This window comes from Eschrichtius robustus, chromosome 9 (assembly GCF_028021215.1).
Source record: "Eschrichtius robustus isolate mEscRob2 chromosome 9, mEscRob2.pri, whole genome shotgun sequence".
Lineage (NCBI taxonomy): Eukaryota > Metazoa > Chordata > Mammalia > Artiodactyla > Eschrichtiidae > Eschrichtius > Eschrichtius robustus.
The window spans coordinates 13,006,192-13,025,055 of NC_090832.1; the positions used below are offsets into that span (position 1 = coordinate 13,006,192).

General features: G+C 35.1%; 1 protein-coding gene across 1 annotated transcript in view; it reads right to left on the minus strand.

Moving 5' to 3' along the window:
• The window catches only part of OPRM1 (opioid receptor mu 1), a 173,403-nt gene extending 162,305 nt beyond the window's left edge, over positions 1 to 11,098 (minus strand). Inside the window, exon 1 of the mRNA XM_068550743.1 lies at positions 10,806 to 11,098. Coding sequence (XP_068406844.1) covers positions 10,806 to 11,098 — 293 coding nt within the window. The remainder of the gene's footprint in view (positions 1 to 10,805) is intronic.
• Positions 11,099 to 18,864: the final 7,766 nt, after the last annotated feature.

Sequence of the window (18,864 nt, forward strand, 5' to 3'; positions counted from 1 at the left end):
TCCTCCGTGAAGACCTCCATCTTTTTGAACAGTTTTACTGTGATTAGTGAGTCAGACTCATAACAGAAGCCAGAACTTTTCACAGGGATGGTATGTTAAATTCCTGAATTTCCAAAGCTCGTGTTCAAAGGACACCATCATTACAAGTTATTTCTTTTAATTCAAGTAAACTACTCTGCTGAGTAAATAGGAGTTTCATTATATGCAGTCAGGATTTAAACTTGGATTCTGCTTTAGACACTTGGACTATAACACCAGTTTAAATGTGAAATATTTAAGTTAAAAATAGCTATTCTTTTTCCAAAAAATAATTGGTTTGCATCTTTTTTCTCCATTAACTTATCATATAATACAGAAAGACTTATCAATAGGGAGCCAAGTAAACTGCAGTTATGTGTCCTTAGAATTCTCTTCCCGTCTTCATGGTTGCTGAACAAAATGATATTGGAGTGATCCAGTGCATTGGAATGAATCAAAGAATGACAACAGTAACACTCACGCAATGCCTTGCCTTGCCTCTGCAGAAACTGTGATTCCAAAATGATAAACTGCATTTCAAAATGTAAGAATAATAATATGATTGATCTGTGGTGAGGCAGGAGTAGTGGATGAATGTTGAGATCTTGCATGCCGATGGTGTGAGCCCAGTGGGAGGGAAGAGAAGAAATTCCCAGTGGGAGGGAAGCAAATAACAAAACTCATTTCTCTCATATAACACTTTTAGAATTTACCACCCATTTCCAAATATCTTATCTAATTTGGACCTAAAATTTATGTGAGGTTGAATATGATTTTTATTCCTCATTCCAGAATTAACACTGTTTCCATGCCAGTGCACCTGCTATGAAGGGAGATGATTGGTCAACTTTAGGAAAATTGTTAAAACATCCTGAGCTTTAGCTTTTCTGGGAGGTAGTTTAATTTACTATTTATTCTACAAGCAACTTCATAATGTTCAGAGAAAGGAAACATGGACAGATCTCTTAAACCTCCTTGTCAAACAGGGCTGCTCTCTCATCCATGAAATAGGTAGGTTGGTCCAGATCTGTGTGCCCCAATCTCAACTGCGCATTAGACTCACCAAGGGAGATTTTAGACCTACCTGTGCCCGGGAGTTATGCCCAGAGTTTCTAATTTAATTAGCCTTAGGTGGAAGTGGGTTTTCTTTCTTTCTTTTTTAAAAGTCTTCCCAGGTGAATCTGATGTGCAACCAAGATTGAGAACCACTGGAATGGACTATCTGGGAGGTCTTCTCCTTCTTTGTCTCTTAAGTGCGTTGCAAGGATTTATGCAATAGCTCTGATGTTCCATGAGTTAATTGGAAGGAAATTCAAATTTTATTATTCATTTTATCCTGTCTGGGTTTCTTGCTAGAATTTAGATCCAAATCTCACCTAAGAGATTCTGGGAACTGTAGCATTCTTCAGCTGGACTATTTATCACCCAGTTAAAACTCTCCCTAACTTAGCTCTCCTTGCAAACTTGTACCTGGTGGCCATCTGGCTGATCTAAAGAATTCGTGTACATGCTAGAAAGTTCTCTCTGAACACAAGTGGTCAAAGAAGCAGTCATTTGGATACAGATGGGGACTGAATTAAAGATGAGAAATCAGGCAGGGAGGAGATTTCAGTGAGTTTTAGGAAATGATTGAGGGAAACCATGGGCAGGAAGTCAAGGGATTACAAATACCACAGAACACCTAGGCTTACCCTAGTCCTCTTTATGCAGCTGGACAGTCTAAGTTCTAAAACACAGGGAATAACATTTTTCAAAGCAACTTTTGAGAACCACAGAAAACAAATTTTTAAAAAATGAGCAAGTTACGTAAGTCAAAAAGAAGAGGAAAAAAAAATCCAAGCAATGAGGTTTTGTGCTTCAAAGGGCCTAAAGAGAGGTGGAGGGAAATGAAGCTGCCAGTCACCATCTGGGTGCACGGGGGTGGGTGTGTGTGTAGGCATAGGTGTCTTTGAGGACAGATTTCATATTTGCTAAGAAGTTAATGTGAGTTTACAGATGACAATTTCAATTTTTCCTGAAAGCTTCAAATGATTGAAGATGAAAATACTGTGAAAAGGCCTAGAAAATTGCACTGATTTAAGATAACCACAAAGCATATTTAATAGATGGAAATTTTTCAGAACTGCTATTTTCTAAGCACTTACTCCCTAATCACTGGCCAAGAGTGGTAATGAATATTGTGGTTTGTCTGGGTTGGATGAAGAGTTGGGGGTTGAAGATGGACACCTGGGGTGACATGGAGATGATCCTGTGTGATTACTATTTTAACCATTTTAACTTCAACATCAGTTTCAGAAAAGCAGTATCCTCTGTCATAAAAATCTATGACCGCTTTTCTGATTTGTGTTAAACTTCATTTTGTATTGATATTTCTTCATGTTGAAAAATACTGCAAGGTGGTACTAGGTTATTTTTACAAAATGCTTTGTTTCCATCTAGTAAACAACAAAATGCAATCAAATTTGCCAAAGAAGGAGATATGTTCTTTTTTATGACCACTTAGTTTTATTTAGCACATTTGTACCAGAGTTTGGCAAATGAGAGCTTGTGGGCCAAATCTGTCAGCTAAGAACGGTTTTACATTCTAATTTGTATTTTAATTTTTTTATATGTATAATAATTAGTTTGGCTGTTTTTAATCTGAGGCTGCTACAAGGAAGTAATTTGGTAACACTTATTATGGAATAATTTGCATTGTATAATCAAGTAAACCAAAATGAAGGTTTGCATTTTTTTGTACTGAATGAAGAATCATTTCATTTTTGTAAAATGAGTTAACAAAAGAAGGTGTGGCATGATTATTTTCCTGGTAATCAAATGTATGGATTTTCATAAAAGTCAACTAAAAGATTAGGTAAAATTATTAAAAAACGCGAGTTAGAAAATCAATCTTTTTTTATCATTAATGAGAAATATTTTAGGAGCTAAGTTTTTACATGTCTGCTTTTTACATCTTCACGGTTAGAATAATCAAAAAACAAAAATATGTTTGTAGGTAGTTTTATATTTTTTAATGGTTGAGAAAAATAATATTTTGAGGCACGTGAAAATTATATGGAAATTCAAATTTTAGTGTCTACCTAAAGTTTTACTGGAACATAGTCATGTCCATTCATTTGCATTTTGTCCATGGCTACTTTTGGGCTACAATGGCAGAGTGGAATAATTGTGACAGAGACCATGTGGTTGCAAAGCCTAATATATTTACTTTCTGGCCCTTTACAGTAAACATTTGTCACCCCCTGGTCTAGACTGAGAGGTGATCCCTCTTCACCTGATGGGTGTGAGTTGTATGTGCACCTAAATTAAGTAAAATGAGGTGAGATTCTTATCTTGGAATCATTTAAATCCAAACTTTACATTGGCTCACAAAAACATCTTGATATAAAATAGGTTTTTAGGTTCCAGATTACATCCCTACTATATTTGAGCATTCTCACCCTTCTCAGTGCGGAGGGACCAGGCTAATTCACACACCTGGAGCCATTAAATTGTAGGCAGTTTAGTTTCTTGTTGAAAACTAGAGTAAGAATTTTGTGGCTTAAAAATTACTCCGAAGTTTGTTGAGTAAAAGTATCAAGTACACTATATATAAAATAGATAATCAACAAAGACCTACTGTATAACACAGGGAACTCCACTCAATATTCTGTAGTAACCTATATAGGAAAAGAATCTGAAAAAGAATAGATATAGGTGTATGTATAACTAAATCACTTTGCTGAACACCTGAAACTAACACAACACTGTAAGTGAGCTATACTCCAATATAAAATAAAAATTAAAAAAATAAAGTGATGAGCAAAAAAAAAGTATCAGTAATAGTTGTGATTGTATGACTATAGTGCAATTATATACTACTAATTAGGTGAAAGTTTTCTTTCTGGAGTTTAGAGCTTTACCGGAAATAAAAGCACTTCAGACAACTGAATAAATAAAAGACTTCAGACAACTGAACTAAATCCTAAATTGTAAGTATAATCCAGACATTCACATGGGATTATTACATAATCCCAATTATATTTAAACTTCTATTTTTAGAAATATAAGGCAATCAATTTAATTTTGAGAATTTTATTTCAATATGCAAAATTATGGAAACTGAGCTGTACCAGTGGATTGATAGCAAATAATAAATTCAAATAAAACATATATATATATATCTACACATAAATCCACAAACTTTGAATGGGAAATAGATTGTTACTCTTATAATTTAAACACAGAAAGTAAAATTTTAAAAAGTGAAAAAAAAAGCTATTACCGTCAATTCTCATTCATGGTAGTTTTGTTCTATAGACTCACTTTACCTAGGGAATTAGAGAAGACTGAAGCTTTGCTTCTAGAGCAAATAAATACAGGGGGAGTTTCCTGTGAGCCTCCAATCACATTTTCATCAACTAATCAATACATAACGTTCTGTTATGTGTGTTCCTGTTTAAAGGCATATTATTTAATATATATTGCTGATTCATTGACTCTGAACTCATGACCAACACCCCTATGACACCCATGTGAAGCTTATCTAATACGCCTCCTTTTTCCATTAGGTACCTCACAGCCATCTTGTGCTTAGGAAACTACACAGCACTTCAACACTACACCTGGGGCTATGTCTAAAATTTTTATTTTATATTGGAGTATAGCTGATTAACAATGTTGTGTTAGTTTCAGGTGAACAGCAAAGTGTTTCAGATATACATATGCATGTATCTATTTTTTTCAAATTCTTTTCACATTTAGGTTATTACAGAATATTGAGCAGAGTTTCCTGTGCTACACAGTAGGTCCTTGTTGGCTCTCTATTTTAAATATAACAGTGTGTACATGTCAATCCACCTGGGGCCATTTTAAACAGTGAAATCACCAACAACAAAAAAAATCAAAAATGCTAAAAATGTAGTCCTAAATAGACCACAGAAAGGAAATATTTACACTCTGAGAGCTGAAGCAGGAAGGCAGAGTGTTGTTTCGTTTGACCTCAGCTGGGAATTTGCCCATCAGAGCAACTCTGCACATGTCTGCGACAGACCCCAAAAGCCCATGAATACGGATTTTAGGGTTACAAGTAAATTTTAGCAAGTAAGCTTGCTTGCAAACACAGAATCCATGAATAATGAAGGTGGACTACATATGCAACATTCTTCAAGGGAATATTTAAAAACAGCTGAAGAAGAAAATCCACAAGCTATGTTCCATATTAAATATGACAGTGAGTTCATGGCATGAAGATAAGTTTTATGTTTGTATTATCATTTATCAAAATTAGAGGGAATAGCTTGAAAACAAAATGGATGTCCATATGTTTCAATCATCAGTCTGTCACTAGATACCTAGGTATGGCGCGCCAATTTAAAAACTTACGTGGTCCGTTTAATTCTGCATATTGAAATAAAATTCTCAAAATTAAATTGATTCCCTTGTATTCCTAAAAACGGAAGTTTAAATATATGCAACTGATAAACTAATACATGATTGAATTAAAAAAGCAAACTGTACTTGATAATATTCTTGCCTAGACAGAAACTGATATCTAGAATAGATTGATCTCTCTCTCTCACTTGATAGAACCCATCACGTGTCTCATCATGTGTAAAAGCCCTACCTGCCCTACCCATTGGCTTATAAAGGTTCACTTGGTTAGATTCGGTAGAGCCACTATCTCTCTGATCAGTTTTGCAATGCAACATCCAGAATGTGATTAATTTCTGAAGGCAAATATTCAAGTAATTTCTCTATGAATTAGGAGAAAATGAGTCTCATATTTTAAAATTCCACTCAACATTTAGTCTTCATATTTATCATCAATATATTTTAAAATGCTTTTTTTTTTTTAGTGTTAAGCAACTTGTTTTAATTTATATGATGACAATTCTATAACTAAGATTTAGAATAGAAGTTATAAGACAGGATTCTTAAGAAATATGTATTCTTTTTTTTTAACATCTTTATTGGAGTATAATTGCTTTACAATGGTGTGTTAGTTTCTGCTTTATAACAAAGTGAATCAGCTATTATCTATTGAAATGAGTTTATCTTTTCCTGCCGACTGAAACAATTTGGTTTCAATTTATAACTAAAGTGCATTACTAAAAGAAATAACATTTCAGCTTTTATGTGTAAGGGGTCCTCCAAGGCTTACAAAACCCCAAAGTAAATATTGTCAGTATTTATCTTGAATGACATTTTGAAGTAGTCATAAATTATTTCTATTTCCTGCTTAGAAGTGGAGAAATTATGCCTGGGTTATATTCATGAACAGATATATTTGTTGCAGCAGTTGCTGAAAACATTTTTTTGAATATTGTAGATAAGTAACATGGAAATATTTGTCACTATGGGAAAACACAAAGAAATCTTTACATTAATTTAAAACACATCCTTAGAGATAAATTAAAAGTATATAGGAGAGGTAATGACCTGAGTTTTTGTTTGTTTGTTTGCTTTTATGTTATTTTGTTTGACGTTTGTTTCTATCCTTGATCTGCTGGAACCTGAACAACTCTGGGCAAATAGTGAAATTATGTGTATCAACATTAATATAAAATATAAATAATATATGCAGTTTGAAGAGCATGTTTAAATGATTACCCGTCGTTTGTGGAAACACACATGTGAAATAAAATTTTAAAAATATGTATATGAATAATAACCACCAAATTTACAATAGTGATAGTCTCGGGGGAGGGAGTATAATGGGAGAAGAGAGATGGCTTCTTATATATATTATATATTATTATGTATATACAATTATGTATTATATGTATTGTATAAAATATGTAAATTATATACAATTATGTATTATGTATATATAAATATATATTATTATATATAATATAACATATATATTATTAGAGGTATATATAATTATCATAATTATATATAAGGTTTAAAGGTGAAGAATCATATTATTCTCTATACATTTCTTTACATTGGAAATATCTCATAAAGTATAAGATAGCTCATTCATGAAAGGAGAGAAGGAAAAGAAACTCAGTGATAACTCTATGCAAATGACAGAGACGTAGCTTACAACAGAGGAAATGAAAAACCATTTAGTGTTGTCAGGACACACTGAGAAAGAGGTGTTCCCAACAGAATTAGCACCTGTATGGGAAACAGCAGTTACAGTTTACATTGTGATAGAAATTACTAGGAGCTCTCCACTGATCATTCTGTACTTTAAACCTGAATCAAATATTTAATAATATTTAATACACAGAGATCATAGGACATGTTTTAAAATTAGAAATACTTCTTAGTGAAATCAAAGACAATAACATCTTGCCTATATTTAAATGCTCTTATCTGATAGCTAGTCATATTGAGAATTTATCTCGTCAAATTAAGAAATAATCTTAAAAAAGAAACCCATATAATTTGGCACTCTTCACTGGAACTTTATTTGGAAGGATAGCTTACGTAGCCCCCAGAGATCTAACAGGTTCTAACCCTTTACTTTTTCCAACAGTGTCTGCATAGACCATGACTAAATGGACAAATCTCTTAAAAAAAAACTCACAAAATAAATACATCTGGGACTATATCAGTTTTTACAGTTATGGTTAATTCTATACTTTGGTCAAGTATTTTCAATAAGTGAAACACTCCTGGTGGCTATAACTTTGTGTATTACTTTGATTGATTTTTATTTCTTTAAAACATTCTTGACAATAATATACTATTATCCCATTTTAAATGATTGCCACATATTATCATATTTTATCACCTTACTTTTCCAGAATATCTGTGGTAATTTTTAATATATAGTTACCATGCAAGTAATTTTTTTCTTTACAACCAAACAAACCTTCAGATAATGAACAGTTATAACAGTCTATCATTCAACATCTGAATTTTAAAACTTTAGATCAAGTAGCAGTATCTATTTTCCTCCCTTATGTTCCTTAGAACAGCACTGTGTAAGAATGTTACTTAAGTTACATTATTTAATAATGTTGTTGATGAAGGTATGATGATGGTGGAGTTAAGATACAGAACTGAGAATCATTACTCTTTCATGGCATCTATATTACCTGTTATTTTTGCTGTTGTTTTTGTTACCATAGTCATCGGACCTCATGGTTCACTCAATGTGTTAAGACATTCTAATAAATGTAATCTTAATCTGATTAGAAAACCGTAACTACTTGAAAATTCAAAAGTATTTGTTGAATTTTAGATAATAGCGGGAAGTAAACATTTCACCTCAGTACTTTAGTAGATGCAGCATTATATTCATCTTTATAACAGAGGCAATAATGTCCCCTAACTGATCATTCTGTAGTGAAATAACCACAGCCTGGAGACAGTCCAGTTAAATTTCTCAGCTAAATAGATATAGTTTCTTCACTCCCCAGAGGCTTTCCTCATCACTTCATTGGTCACTGAACTATTTTTCTGTTTCACAGTCATATACCCAGAGGATTACCTGACCTTGGAATTAAACATCTGACTTGCCACAGGTGGGTGTTTGTGGTGCCCTTTTTTTTTTTTCTTTTAACACCTTTATTGGAGTATAATTGCTTTACAGTGTTGGGTTAGTTTCTGTTGTATAACAAAGTGAATGTATTTTGTTAAAACTTTAAGCACAGAAAAGTAAAGCATAATATCATGTTCTCAGAGACAATGTCACCATCCTTTTCCAAGTCATCAAAAGTTCAGAGGCTTTACATTTTAATGCCTTTAAAACAAACTCACCCAACTAGTAATCTCTTAAACACTAGAATGAAACCAATCTGCTTACTTCACAGCCAGCTGCTGCTCTATTGGCTCTCGCTTTATAGAAAAGCATAAACTAGAGGGGAGAAAAGTCAGGAAGGAAAATACCAAGAGAAGCAATAACAGAGCATAAAAGATTATGTTTGAGATGGCAGGGTATCAAGATGGTTTGGTAATTTCTATTTATCCTTCATTTCCCAGGATTACAGACATAAATTTAGACTGATTTATTATTTCCACATTATTATCTAAACCTACTCTGTCAATCTTTTAGTTGAATTAACTCAAATCATGATTTGCCACTCTAATAAACACAAAATTATATTGGCTGAGAGCAATTCCATGGTGCTGAACTAATGAATTATCTGTCCTTGGAGAAATCATTTATATTTTCTCTGCTACATTTTAATCACCTAGCCTAGAAAAGCTCTAGTTTCCCTTCTAGCCCTATAAACTTATGATTCTATGAATTTTCTTAGGAGAAATGAGAAACATTTTCCCTTCATGAAGCAGACCTTTAATTGTTATTTTTATTATCATAAATGCAAAAGAGACAGTTTTTATCTTTGATATGAAGCTTTATATTGAATTACATAAAGTAATGTTTGAAAAAATAAATTCTTCCATTGCTTCTCTCCCTGCATTTTTCCTTTTGTTGTTAGCCTTCTTTGCAATAGATGGTGCTCTTTTCTCAGAGAAACTACTTATCTTATTCCTCATCAAAAGATCAGGAAAATTAATTTTACACTTTAACAATCATTAATTAAAGAAATCGTACATAAAGGTAGAAAGAATTGATTACAAGCAACTTGCAGCACGTTGACAATGGAAGCATAATGGAGAAAATGATTGTTAAATGATTAAAGAGCTCCACTGAAACCTGCAATACTTGCTGAATAGATGAAGCCAATGTTGTAGCCAAATATGAAAATGCCATGCTCGCTACATACATAGGACTCCTAGTAGAAAGAAAATCCTAAATCAGGAGCCATTTTAAAGTATTAAAATAATTATCTACTTCAACAAAAGTGAAAATATAGTATTCCATATTAACATGTAGGATTTGACTATGCACATCAACACTAACACAATCTATTTACAACAATCTCAATTAATGCTGAGAGTTTGCACACTCTTTGCCAAATAAACCTGGAACATCTGGGCAAATAGAAAGTGGGCCACAAACTCTTCTGAAATAATTTCATTGGATAAAGACACTTTTTAATTTTTCAAGAGCAACCATTACAACTTCTTATGTAATAGTTTATAATCCAGAATTATGCTGCCTTTGGTCACTTCTAACTAGTTTCAGCTTTTGGAGGCATTGGAAAACCGTCATGTCCTGCAGTTCTGAACCATCCTACCTATTCCTCATTCACTTTGTGACTCTCCTAGCAGATCTGCAGCTGCCAACTGCAAACTGGTCTGGACAACACAGCTATCATGTTTGTTACAGCAAAACGGTACTATTTACTGTGGAAAGACACCAGAAAAACTTCCTCTATGAGTGTGGCCTCAGGATGGAAGAAAGAGTGGAATAAGGGCTGCTATGACCAAGGAAGAGGAAGGTGGGCCAGTGGTGCAGCAAAATCCACTGGGACCTGCAGGAGTAGGAAAGTTGTCAAGGTTCATCTCTGAAAAGAACTGAGAAGGAAACCTGCCCCTCCTCCCCCCAATTAGGGGCAAAATAACTAGAATTTCTCTTCCATTATTCACAAATTATTGTTTCCACAGCTCCTTTGGAAGGAATGTGGGACACTGTGTCCAAGAGCCAAGAGCCCTCTTGGCTCAGTATAAGCAAGCTGTAAGACAGACTTTTTTTTTTTGCCAGAGCTTTATAGTTTTACCAGAGCAACTTCTCTGTTCCCAAAATTTTGGATTGTTTCTTTATCAACGGAGCGAAGAATAGGAAAGTAGGTTTTTGTACTCAAACAGCAACCTCTCCACCTACTGTCACCTCCATACCCTCCCCTGTTGACCTCCCTTTTCTCATCCTCCCGCCGAACACCCTTTATGCCCCTATTAGCCGCTGAAATCTGCACTCGGAGCCCTGTAGCCTTCCTTACCTGACAATCACATACATGACCAGGAAGTTTCCGAAGAGACCCACCACGCACACAATGGAGTAGAGGGCCATGATGGTGATGGCCGTGATTATGGAAGGACTGCCGGTCGAAGGGCACAGGCTGTCGCTCCCGCCCAGCTCGGTGCGGTTCGGACCGCATGGGTCGGACAGGTTGCCTTCTAAGTGGGAGAAGTTGACCCAGGAACTAGGGCTAGGTCCCGGGGAGCAGCTTGAAGAGTGCGTGAAGGGATCAGTGCAATTGCTGGCGTTCTTGGGAACGGTGCTGCTGTCCATGGTGCTGACGGCCGGCCGGCTGGGACCACGTTGCGAGTAACCACGAGCACCCGGACTTTCAGGGTCCACGCGCCTCCGCTGCCTCCTCTCGCCGCTGCCACAGCTCCGGCTATTTCTTATAGACCAACCCCGGCGGAGCCAGAGAGGAGAGTCAGGCAGAAGGAGAGAGCTAAGCATCTGACAGGATCCTCTGCTTGTAACCCTCTCCCACCTTAGAAGTACACAGACACATCGTCAACCCCACACCGCTGGGGGGGAGGGAAGGAGGGCTGTGCGGGATCCAGAGGCTGGAGCGGAGGGAGGAGAGAGAAGTGGATTTTGCGCAAAGCGATCCAACGACTTGGTTTCCCCGCTCCTCGGCACGCGTCTGTGCAAACACCTCTGAGGAGGGGCAGAACCAGGAAGGGAGTTGGAGAGAAGGGGTTGGGAGTGAGACAAACAAGAGAGTTAGTTTTTGGCGGCTGTAAAGCATAAGAAAGGGGGCTGACATCACTCTTTTTCCAGCGCCGTATTCTCAGTATAACATGACAGGAAAGACAATGACGTGATGCAACTCTGACCACCCTGCACCCCAGAGCTCTTCCATCCTTACTGCCTAAGCAATCGTTTGGGGGCAGGGTACACAAAATCTTCTTCTTTAGCCCTCCTTGCCTCAGACCCGCCTGTCCGCGAAAATGTAACCGTGTGTTTCTTATCACCAAGTGAGAATTTCCAACCCTTCAAACCTGCCTGAAACAAGAGTGATTCCTTCTCTGAAAAAGAAATGAAAAACAAACTTTTAGAGAGGAAACCTATTCCCTTTACTCCAGATTCCCTTATTTCTCCTAGAGTAGAAGCTTTATTTGCATCCGATTTCTATTCTGGTGAGGAAGAGGCATAGGAACTGGGTACAGAAATCGGGGAGTTGTGGCACCCAGAAAAGTCAAAGAAAGATAACGGTGACATTCCATATATAAATCTCATACGTTTGGAATTATTAATTATTGTTTTTATCTCCAGACTTCCTACATGTGCTTCTTAGTAGAAGATTGTGAAAACCAAACATTTGCATTATTTCAGTGTTTTCTAGTGTAGACATTCCAGGAGAAACGATTGATACATAGACATCTGGAACTGGAACGGCTCACACAAGGCTGAGGATTATTGATACATTTTAAAATTTGATAACTCAACTCTAAATCTACAATTGCTTCTACTTTATAAATAAATTTGTAAATCAACCAGGAGTAAGGTTTTGTTTTGTTTTGTCTTTGTTTTGGTAAAGTTAACACTAATTCTGAAGTAATTCTCATTTCTGTACCTGGGAATATTTGTCTATGTATATATATTTTAACAGAAAGATTATCATTAAATACCCCCAATTGGTTGTAGAAAGCTATATTCTTAGGGAGCAGGGACGGGGGTGAGGTAGGGAGCTTGGTAAGAACGTTTAATTCCAATATTATTTTTATCATTTGTCTTGAAAACAGATCACACCAGTAAACTCTACTAATCATAGGTGATTTGGCCAGTGGTCAGTATTATTTTTATCTTTTTATGTTGAAGGGTATAATTTCAGCAAAAAAAAAAAAAAAAAGCTACAGAGATCTCCTAAAGACGAATAAAAATGCCTTACCACATATTCTCCTATGAACTAGTATATTAATTCACTCATATTGAGCTGAAATTTGTCTGCCATTATTCAATCTCTTGAGGACACACAGACTCAGTCTAAACTTACTTCATGTGAAAGACAAATAAGCACAGTATAATAATCCCTTGCCTTGAAGTCAGATCATTTTGTGAAACTTAGATTTGTAAGTTTTTAAAACTTTTTTAGCTGAGGGAGTTTGGATTTGTTACTTTACCTGGCTGAGTGACAATTTTCCCATCAGTGGAAAAAAAAGTTGAAAACTAATTAGCATGTTTCATAAATGCTATGGACTGAATGTTTTTTCCCCTCCCCCCAATTCATGTATTGAAATCCTAATCCCCAGAGTGATGGTGCTAGAAGATGGGGTCTTTGGGAGGTAAGTAGATCATGAGGGTGGGAACTTTATGAGTGGGATTTTTACCCTTGTAAAAGAAACCCCAGAGATCTCCCTAGCTCTCTTTTTGCTATGTGAGGGTACAATGAGAAGACAGCAGTTTGGAAGTCTGCAATGCAGAAGAGACCCCTTACCAGAACCTGACCATGCTGGCGCCGTGATTTTAGACCTCCAGCTTTCAGAACTGTGAGAAATAATTTCTGTTGTTTATAAGCCACTCAGTTTATGGTATTTTGTTATAGCAGCCCAAAATGACTAAGACAATAATGTCATCTAAAATAATTTGAGTGATTTTTTAAATGGCACAGCTTAAAAACTTCAGGTATACTCTAATGATAACATTTCAATCTTTTTTTAACTCAGTATATTTTGTCCACCAGCCAGGACTTTATATGTAGATAAATCAACTGGTCATGTGACTTTTCTTCTAGAACTACTGTCAAAGAGCAATCCAATTTCCATTGTCCTTCTCCAGAAACATTTTTGTTTTTCATTCTATTTTATAAAAGTGTAGTTGTTCTATGGAGTAGGAATTTGAGCTTTGTGTTTTAACTATATATTTTTAACTGAAATTTGATATTTTCCTTTTCTATTACTTTTCTCAGTTTTCATTAAGGAGAATTATTATCTCAGTTTCGAATGCAGGATTTTCTGGACACGATTGCAAGGCTTCCCTGAAGTTGTATTAACATCTATATCTCAGTATGCCCCATCTATTCAATATCCAATTTGGGAAAATGCAGAACAAATTTAATTTCTCTTTCAAATATCAAGACAGCCTAGAGAAATCCAGAAAAGAGCTTTTATAGAAAAAAAAATCACTTGGTATATTCCGTAAAAAGACTTCAAATTCCAGTTTACATTATATCTTAGTTACTCTTATGAGGTGTTCTTCCTTTTCTCCATAATTGCACATTTCCTAGCTGAGTTGTCTCAAGTCTACGTGAAACCTCAAGTCTCTTGTGAAAGGAGGTGGACTGTAAGTAAATAAGTCAATTTATTACAAGCTTAATTATTTTCTATAACATGGATTCTAACCATATAACCTTTAGTTTCCTTGAGCCTTATTATGTTACCTGTATGCTAGCAATATCTGCCATTTTGTTGATATTTTTTGCTTAGCCTATATTTTCTATTTGAAGAAAGAAAAACTTATCTATCAGTCAAGATTTACCATTGATATAAAACCTATATCATACATTTTTTCATAAAAATATTTGCTTCAAAGCAACGCATTCAGTAAAAGCTAGGCTGGATCGTAGGCAAGTACCAGAAGTCCCTCCTCTTCCTTGAACTTCAAAATATATTGGCTTTAGTTATTCATATAACTGCCATCATCCCACACTTATTTTAATAGCTTAGTCCTGATATTTTGGAGAGTGGCTGTTAATGGAACACATGGTTAACAGCTATTAATGAGGAATACAGACATATACACATGAAACTATTACAGTGGTTTGAAGCTCATAAAAAAAGGGGCATCCAAGGTTTCACTAGAAGAACATTTTATGTATTTGTTTACAGATTTTTCTGTTATTTAATGTTGAAATTTGTATAACTAATGAGACTATAAATGCATTTTAATACAATATTATTCTGATCTCTGTATTGTTGCATAAACATCCAGTGAAATGGAACAGATATCCTTATTTACATGGTAAAAATAAAACAAACAAACAAACAAAAATTTCAAAACTACCTCAGCTTGATAAACTTAAGAGAGAGACATCTGGGATAGATCAGAAAACAGGCTCTGCTATTTACATCCTTGTGACTTAGTTAAGTTACTCATGCTTCCTGATACTGGGTTTCCTCCGCAGTAAAATAAAAATATGAGAAGCAACTTCAAAGAGATCTTTGCAGGACTGCTTGTGCATGAAAGAATTTGTCCTTTGTCTTTTGGTTTTTTATATCTTGTTGTATGTAGCTTGGAGATTAGCAAGAAGAATTATTGAAATTATTACGCTCTATTTAATATCATAGAATTAACCCTAAAGATTCCTTTAAGGGACTGAAGGTGGTGTCTACGAGTCCAACTCAATCAACTCTTTCAAATAATTCATCCAAGCATTTAGTTTAAGTGATTCATAAGCCTAAATATCTTTCTTAAAATATGGAATTTCATTTCTATTTGAGCCTTGAGAACACAACCATTAAGAGAATAAACTCCAATAATTTTATTTTCTTATACAATTATTAACTATTAAAGTTTTTATTTCTAAAGATCTTTTTTAGATTTTTGTCTGATAACCTGATTTCCAATTGAGAAACTCTCCACCAGACTGAGGCTTCTCCACTGTACAATAGAGCACTTATCCCAGTGAAAATACGGTCCACACATATTTTGCTTTCACACATGCCAAAATATGTATGACTAACTGCATAATATAATTTAATGTTATGTTACAAAAGTTGAATTAGAATTGACAGACTTGAAAATGACTTTAAGTATAAATTCTTCAAGTCAGTTCTAAAACATTAAAATATGTATTATCAGAAATTTAAACTCTTAGAGTGATTTATACACTCTAAGAATTATACAAAGTCAAGTGCATTCTAAAGAAGTTTAACTACTCTCTACCCACCACCTCTTTCTCTTCCTCCCTGACTTAAAGACAATAATTTTAAAAATGTTGTTTTCACCATAAATATTTTTATCATAAACAATTTTATATATAAAACTGGATATTACAGTCCATTAAATCCATTGAGTTTTCAGACTTCTGCTATTACAAATACTAGTGCAATAAAAAGCCCTGTGCTTTTCACATTTTTTTTTTTTTTTTTTTTTTGCCAGAGTGTCTTAGATACATTCCTGGAGTTATTTCTGGGTCAAAAGGTAAATACAACTTCTCTAGGCAGGAAACAGAAGGGAAAGAAAAGACCTACAATAACAAACCCAAAACAATTAAGAAAATGGTAATAGGTACATACATGTGGATAATTACCTTAAAAGTAAATGGATTAAATGCTCCAACCAAAAGACATAGACTGGCTGAATGGATACAAAAACAAGACCCATATATATGCTGTCTACAAGAGACCCACTTCAGACCTAGGGACACATACAGACTGAAAGTGAGGGGATGGAAAAAGATATTCCATGAAAAAGGAAATCAGAAGAAAGCTGGAGTAGCAATTCTCATATCAGACAAAATAGACTTTAAAACAAAGACTAATACAAGAGACAAGGGAGGACACTACATAATGATCAAGGGATCAATCCAAGAAGAAGATATAACAATTGTAAATATTTATGCACCCAACATAGGAGAACCTCAATACATAAGGCAAATGCTAAGAGCCATAAAAGGGGAAATTGACAGCAACACAATCATAGTAGGGGACTTTAACACCCCACTTTTACCAATGGACACATCATCCAAAATGAAAATAAATAAGGAAACACAAGCTTTAAATGATACATTAAACAAGATAGACTTAACTGATATTTATAGGACATTCCATCCAAAAACAACAGAATACACTTTCTTCTCAAGTGCTCATGGAACATTCTCAAGGATAGATCATAACTTGGGTCACAAATCAAGCATTGGTAAATTTAAGAAAATTGAAATCATATCAAGTATCTTTTCAGAACACAATGCTATGAGACTAGATATCAATTACAGGAAAGAAATCTGTAAAAAATACAAACACATGGAGGCTAAAAATACACTATTTAATAACCAAGAGATCACTGAAGAAATCAAAGAGGAAATCAAAAAATACCTAGGAACAAATGACAATGAAAACACGACAACCCAAAACCTATGGGATGCAGAAGAATCTGTTCTACGAGGGAAGTTTATAGCAACACACTCCTACCTTAAGAAACAAGAAACACCTCAAGTACACAACCTGACCTTACGCCTAAAGCAATTAGAGAAACAAGAACAAAAAAACCCCAAAGTTAGCAGAAGGAAAGAAATCATAAAGATCAGCTCAGAAATAAATGAAAAAGAAATGAAGGAAACAATAGCAAAGAACAATAAAACTAAAAGCTGGTTCTTTGAGAAGATAAACAAAATTGATAAACCATTAGCCAGACTCATCAAGAAAAAATGGGAGAGGACTCAAATCAATAGAATTAGAAAATGAAAAAGGAGAAGTAACAACTGACACTGCAGAAATACAAAGGATCATGAGAGATTACTACAAGCAACTCTATGCCAATAAAATGGACAACCTGGAAGAAATGGACAAATTCTTAGAAAAGCACTACCTTCTGAGACTGAACCAGGAAGAAATAGAAAATATGAACAGAACAATCACAGCACTGAAATTGAAACTGTGATTAAAACTCTTCCAACAAACGAAAGCACAGGACCAGATGGCTTCACAGGCGAATTCTATCAAACATTTAGAGGAGAACTAACACCTATCGTTCTCAAACTCTTCCAAAATATAGCAGAGGGAGGAACACTCCCAAACTCATTCTACGGGGCCACCATCACCCTGATACCAAAACCAGACAAAGATGTCACAAAAAAAGAAAACTACAGGCCAATATCACTGATGAACATAGATGCAAAAAATCCTCAACAAAATACTAGCAAACAGAATCCAACAGCACATTAAAAGGATCGTACACCATGATCAAGTAGGGTTTATCCCAGGAATGCAAGGATTCTTCAATATACGGAAATCAATCAATATGATACACCATATTAACAAATTGAAGGAGAAAAACCATATGATCCTCTCAATAGATGCAGAAAAAGCTTTCGACAATATTCAACACCCATTTATGATAAAAACCTCCAGAAAGTAGGCATAGAGGGAACTTTTCTCAACATAATAAAGGCCATATATGACAAGCCAGCAGCCAACATAGTCCTCAATGGTGAAAAACTGACCATTTCCACTACGATCAGGAAAAGACAAGGTTGCCCACTCTCACTGCTATTATTCAACATTGTTTTGGAAGTTTTAGCCACAGCAATCAGAGAAGAAAAAGAAATAAAAGGAATCCAAACTGGAAAAGAAGAAGTAAAACTGTCACTGTTTGCAGATGACATGATACTCTACATAGAGAATCCTAAAGATGCTATGTGAAAACTATTAGAGCTAATCAATGAATCTGGTAAAGTAGCATGATACAAAATTAATGCACAGAAATCTCTTGCATTCCTATACACTAATGATGAAAAATCTGAAAGAGAAATTAAGAAAACACTCCCATTTACCATTGCAACAAAAAGAATAAAATACCTAGGAATAAACATACCTAAGGAGACAAAAAACCTGTATGCAGAAAACTATAAGACACTGATGAAAGAAATTAAAGATGATACAAACAGAGGGAGAGATACACCAAGTTCTTGGATTGGAAGAATCAACATTGTGAAAATGACTCTACTACCCAAAGCAATCTACAGATTCAATGCAATCCCTATCAAACTACCAATTGCATTTTTCACAGAACTAGTACAAAAAATTGCACAGTTTGTATGGAAACACAAAGACCCCGAATAGCCAAAGCAATCTTGAGAAAGAAAAACGGAGCTGCAGGAATCAGGCTCCCTGACTTCAGACTATACTACAAAGCTACAGTAATCAAGACAGTATGGTACTGGCACAAAAACAGAAATATAGATCAATGGAACAGGATAGAAAGCCCAGAGATAAACCCACGCACATATGGTCACCTTATTTTTGATAAAGGAGGCAAGAATATACAATGCAGAAAAGACAGCCTCTTCAATAGGTGGTGCTGGGAAAACTGGACAGCTGCAT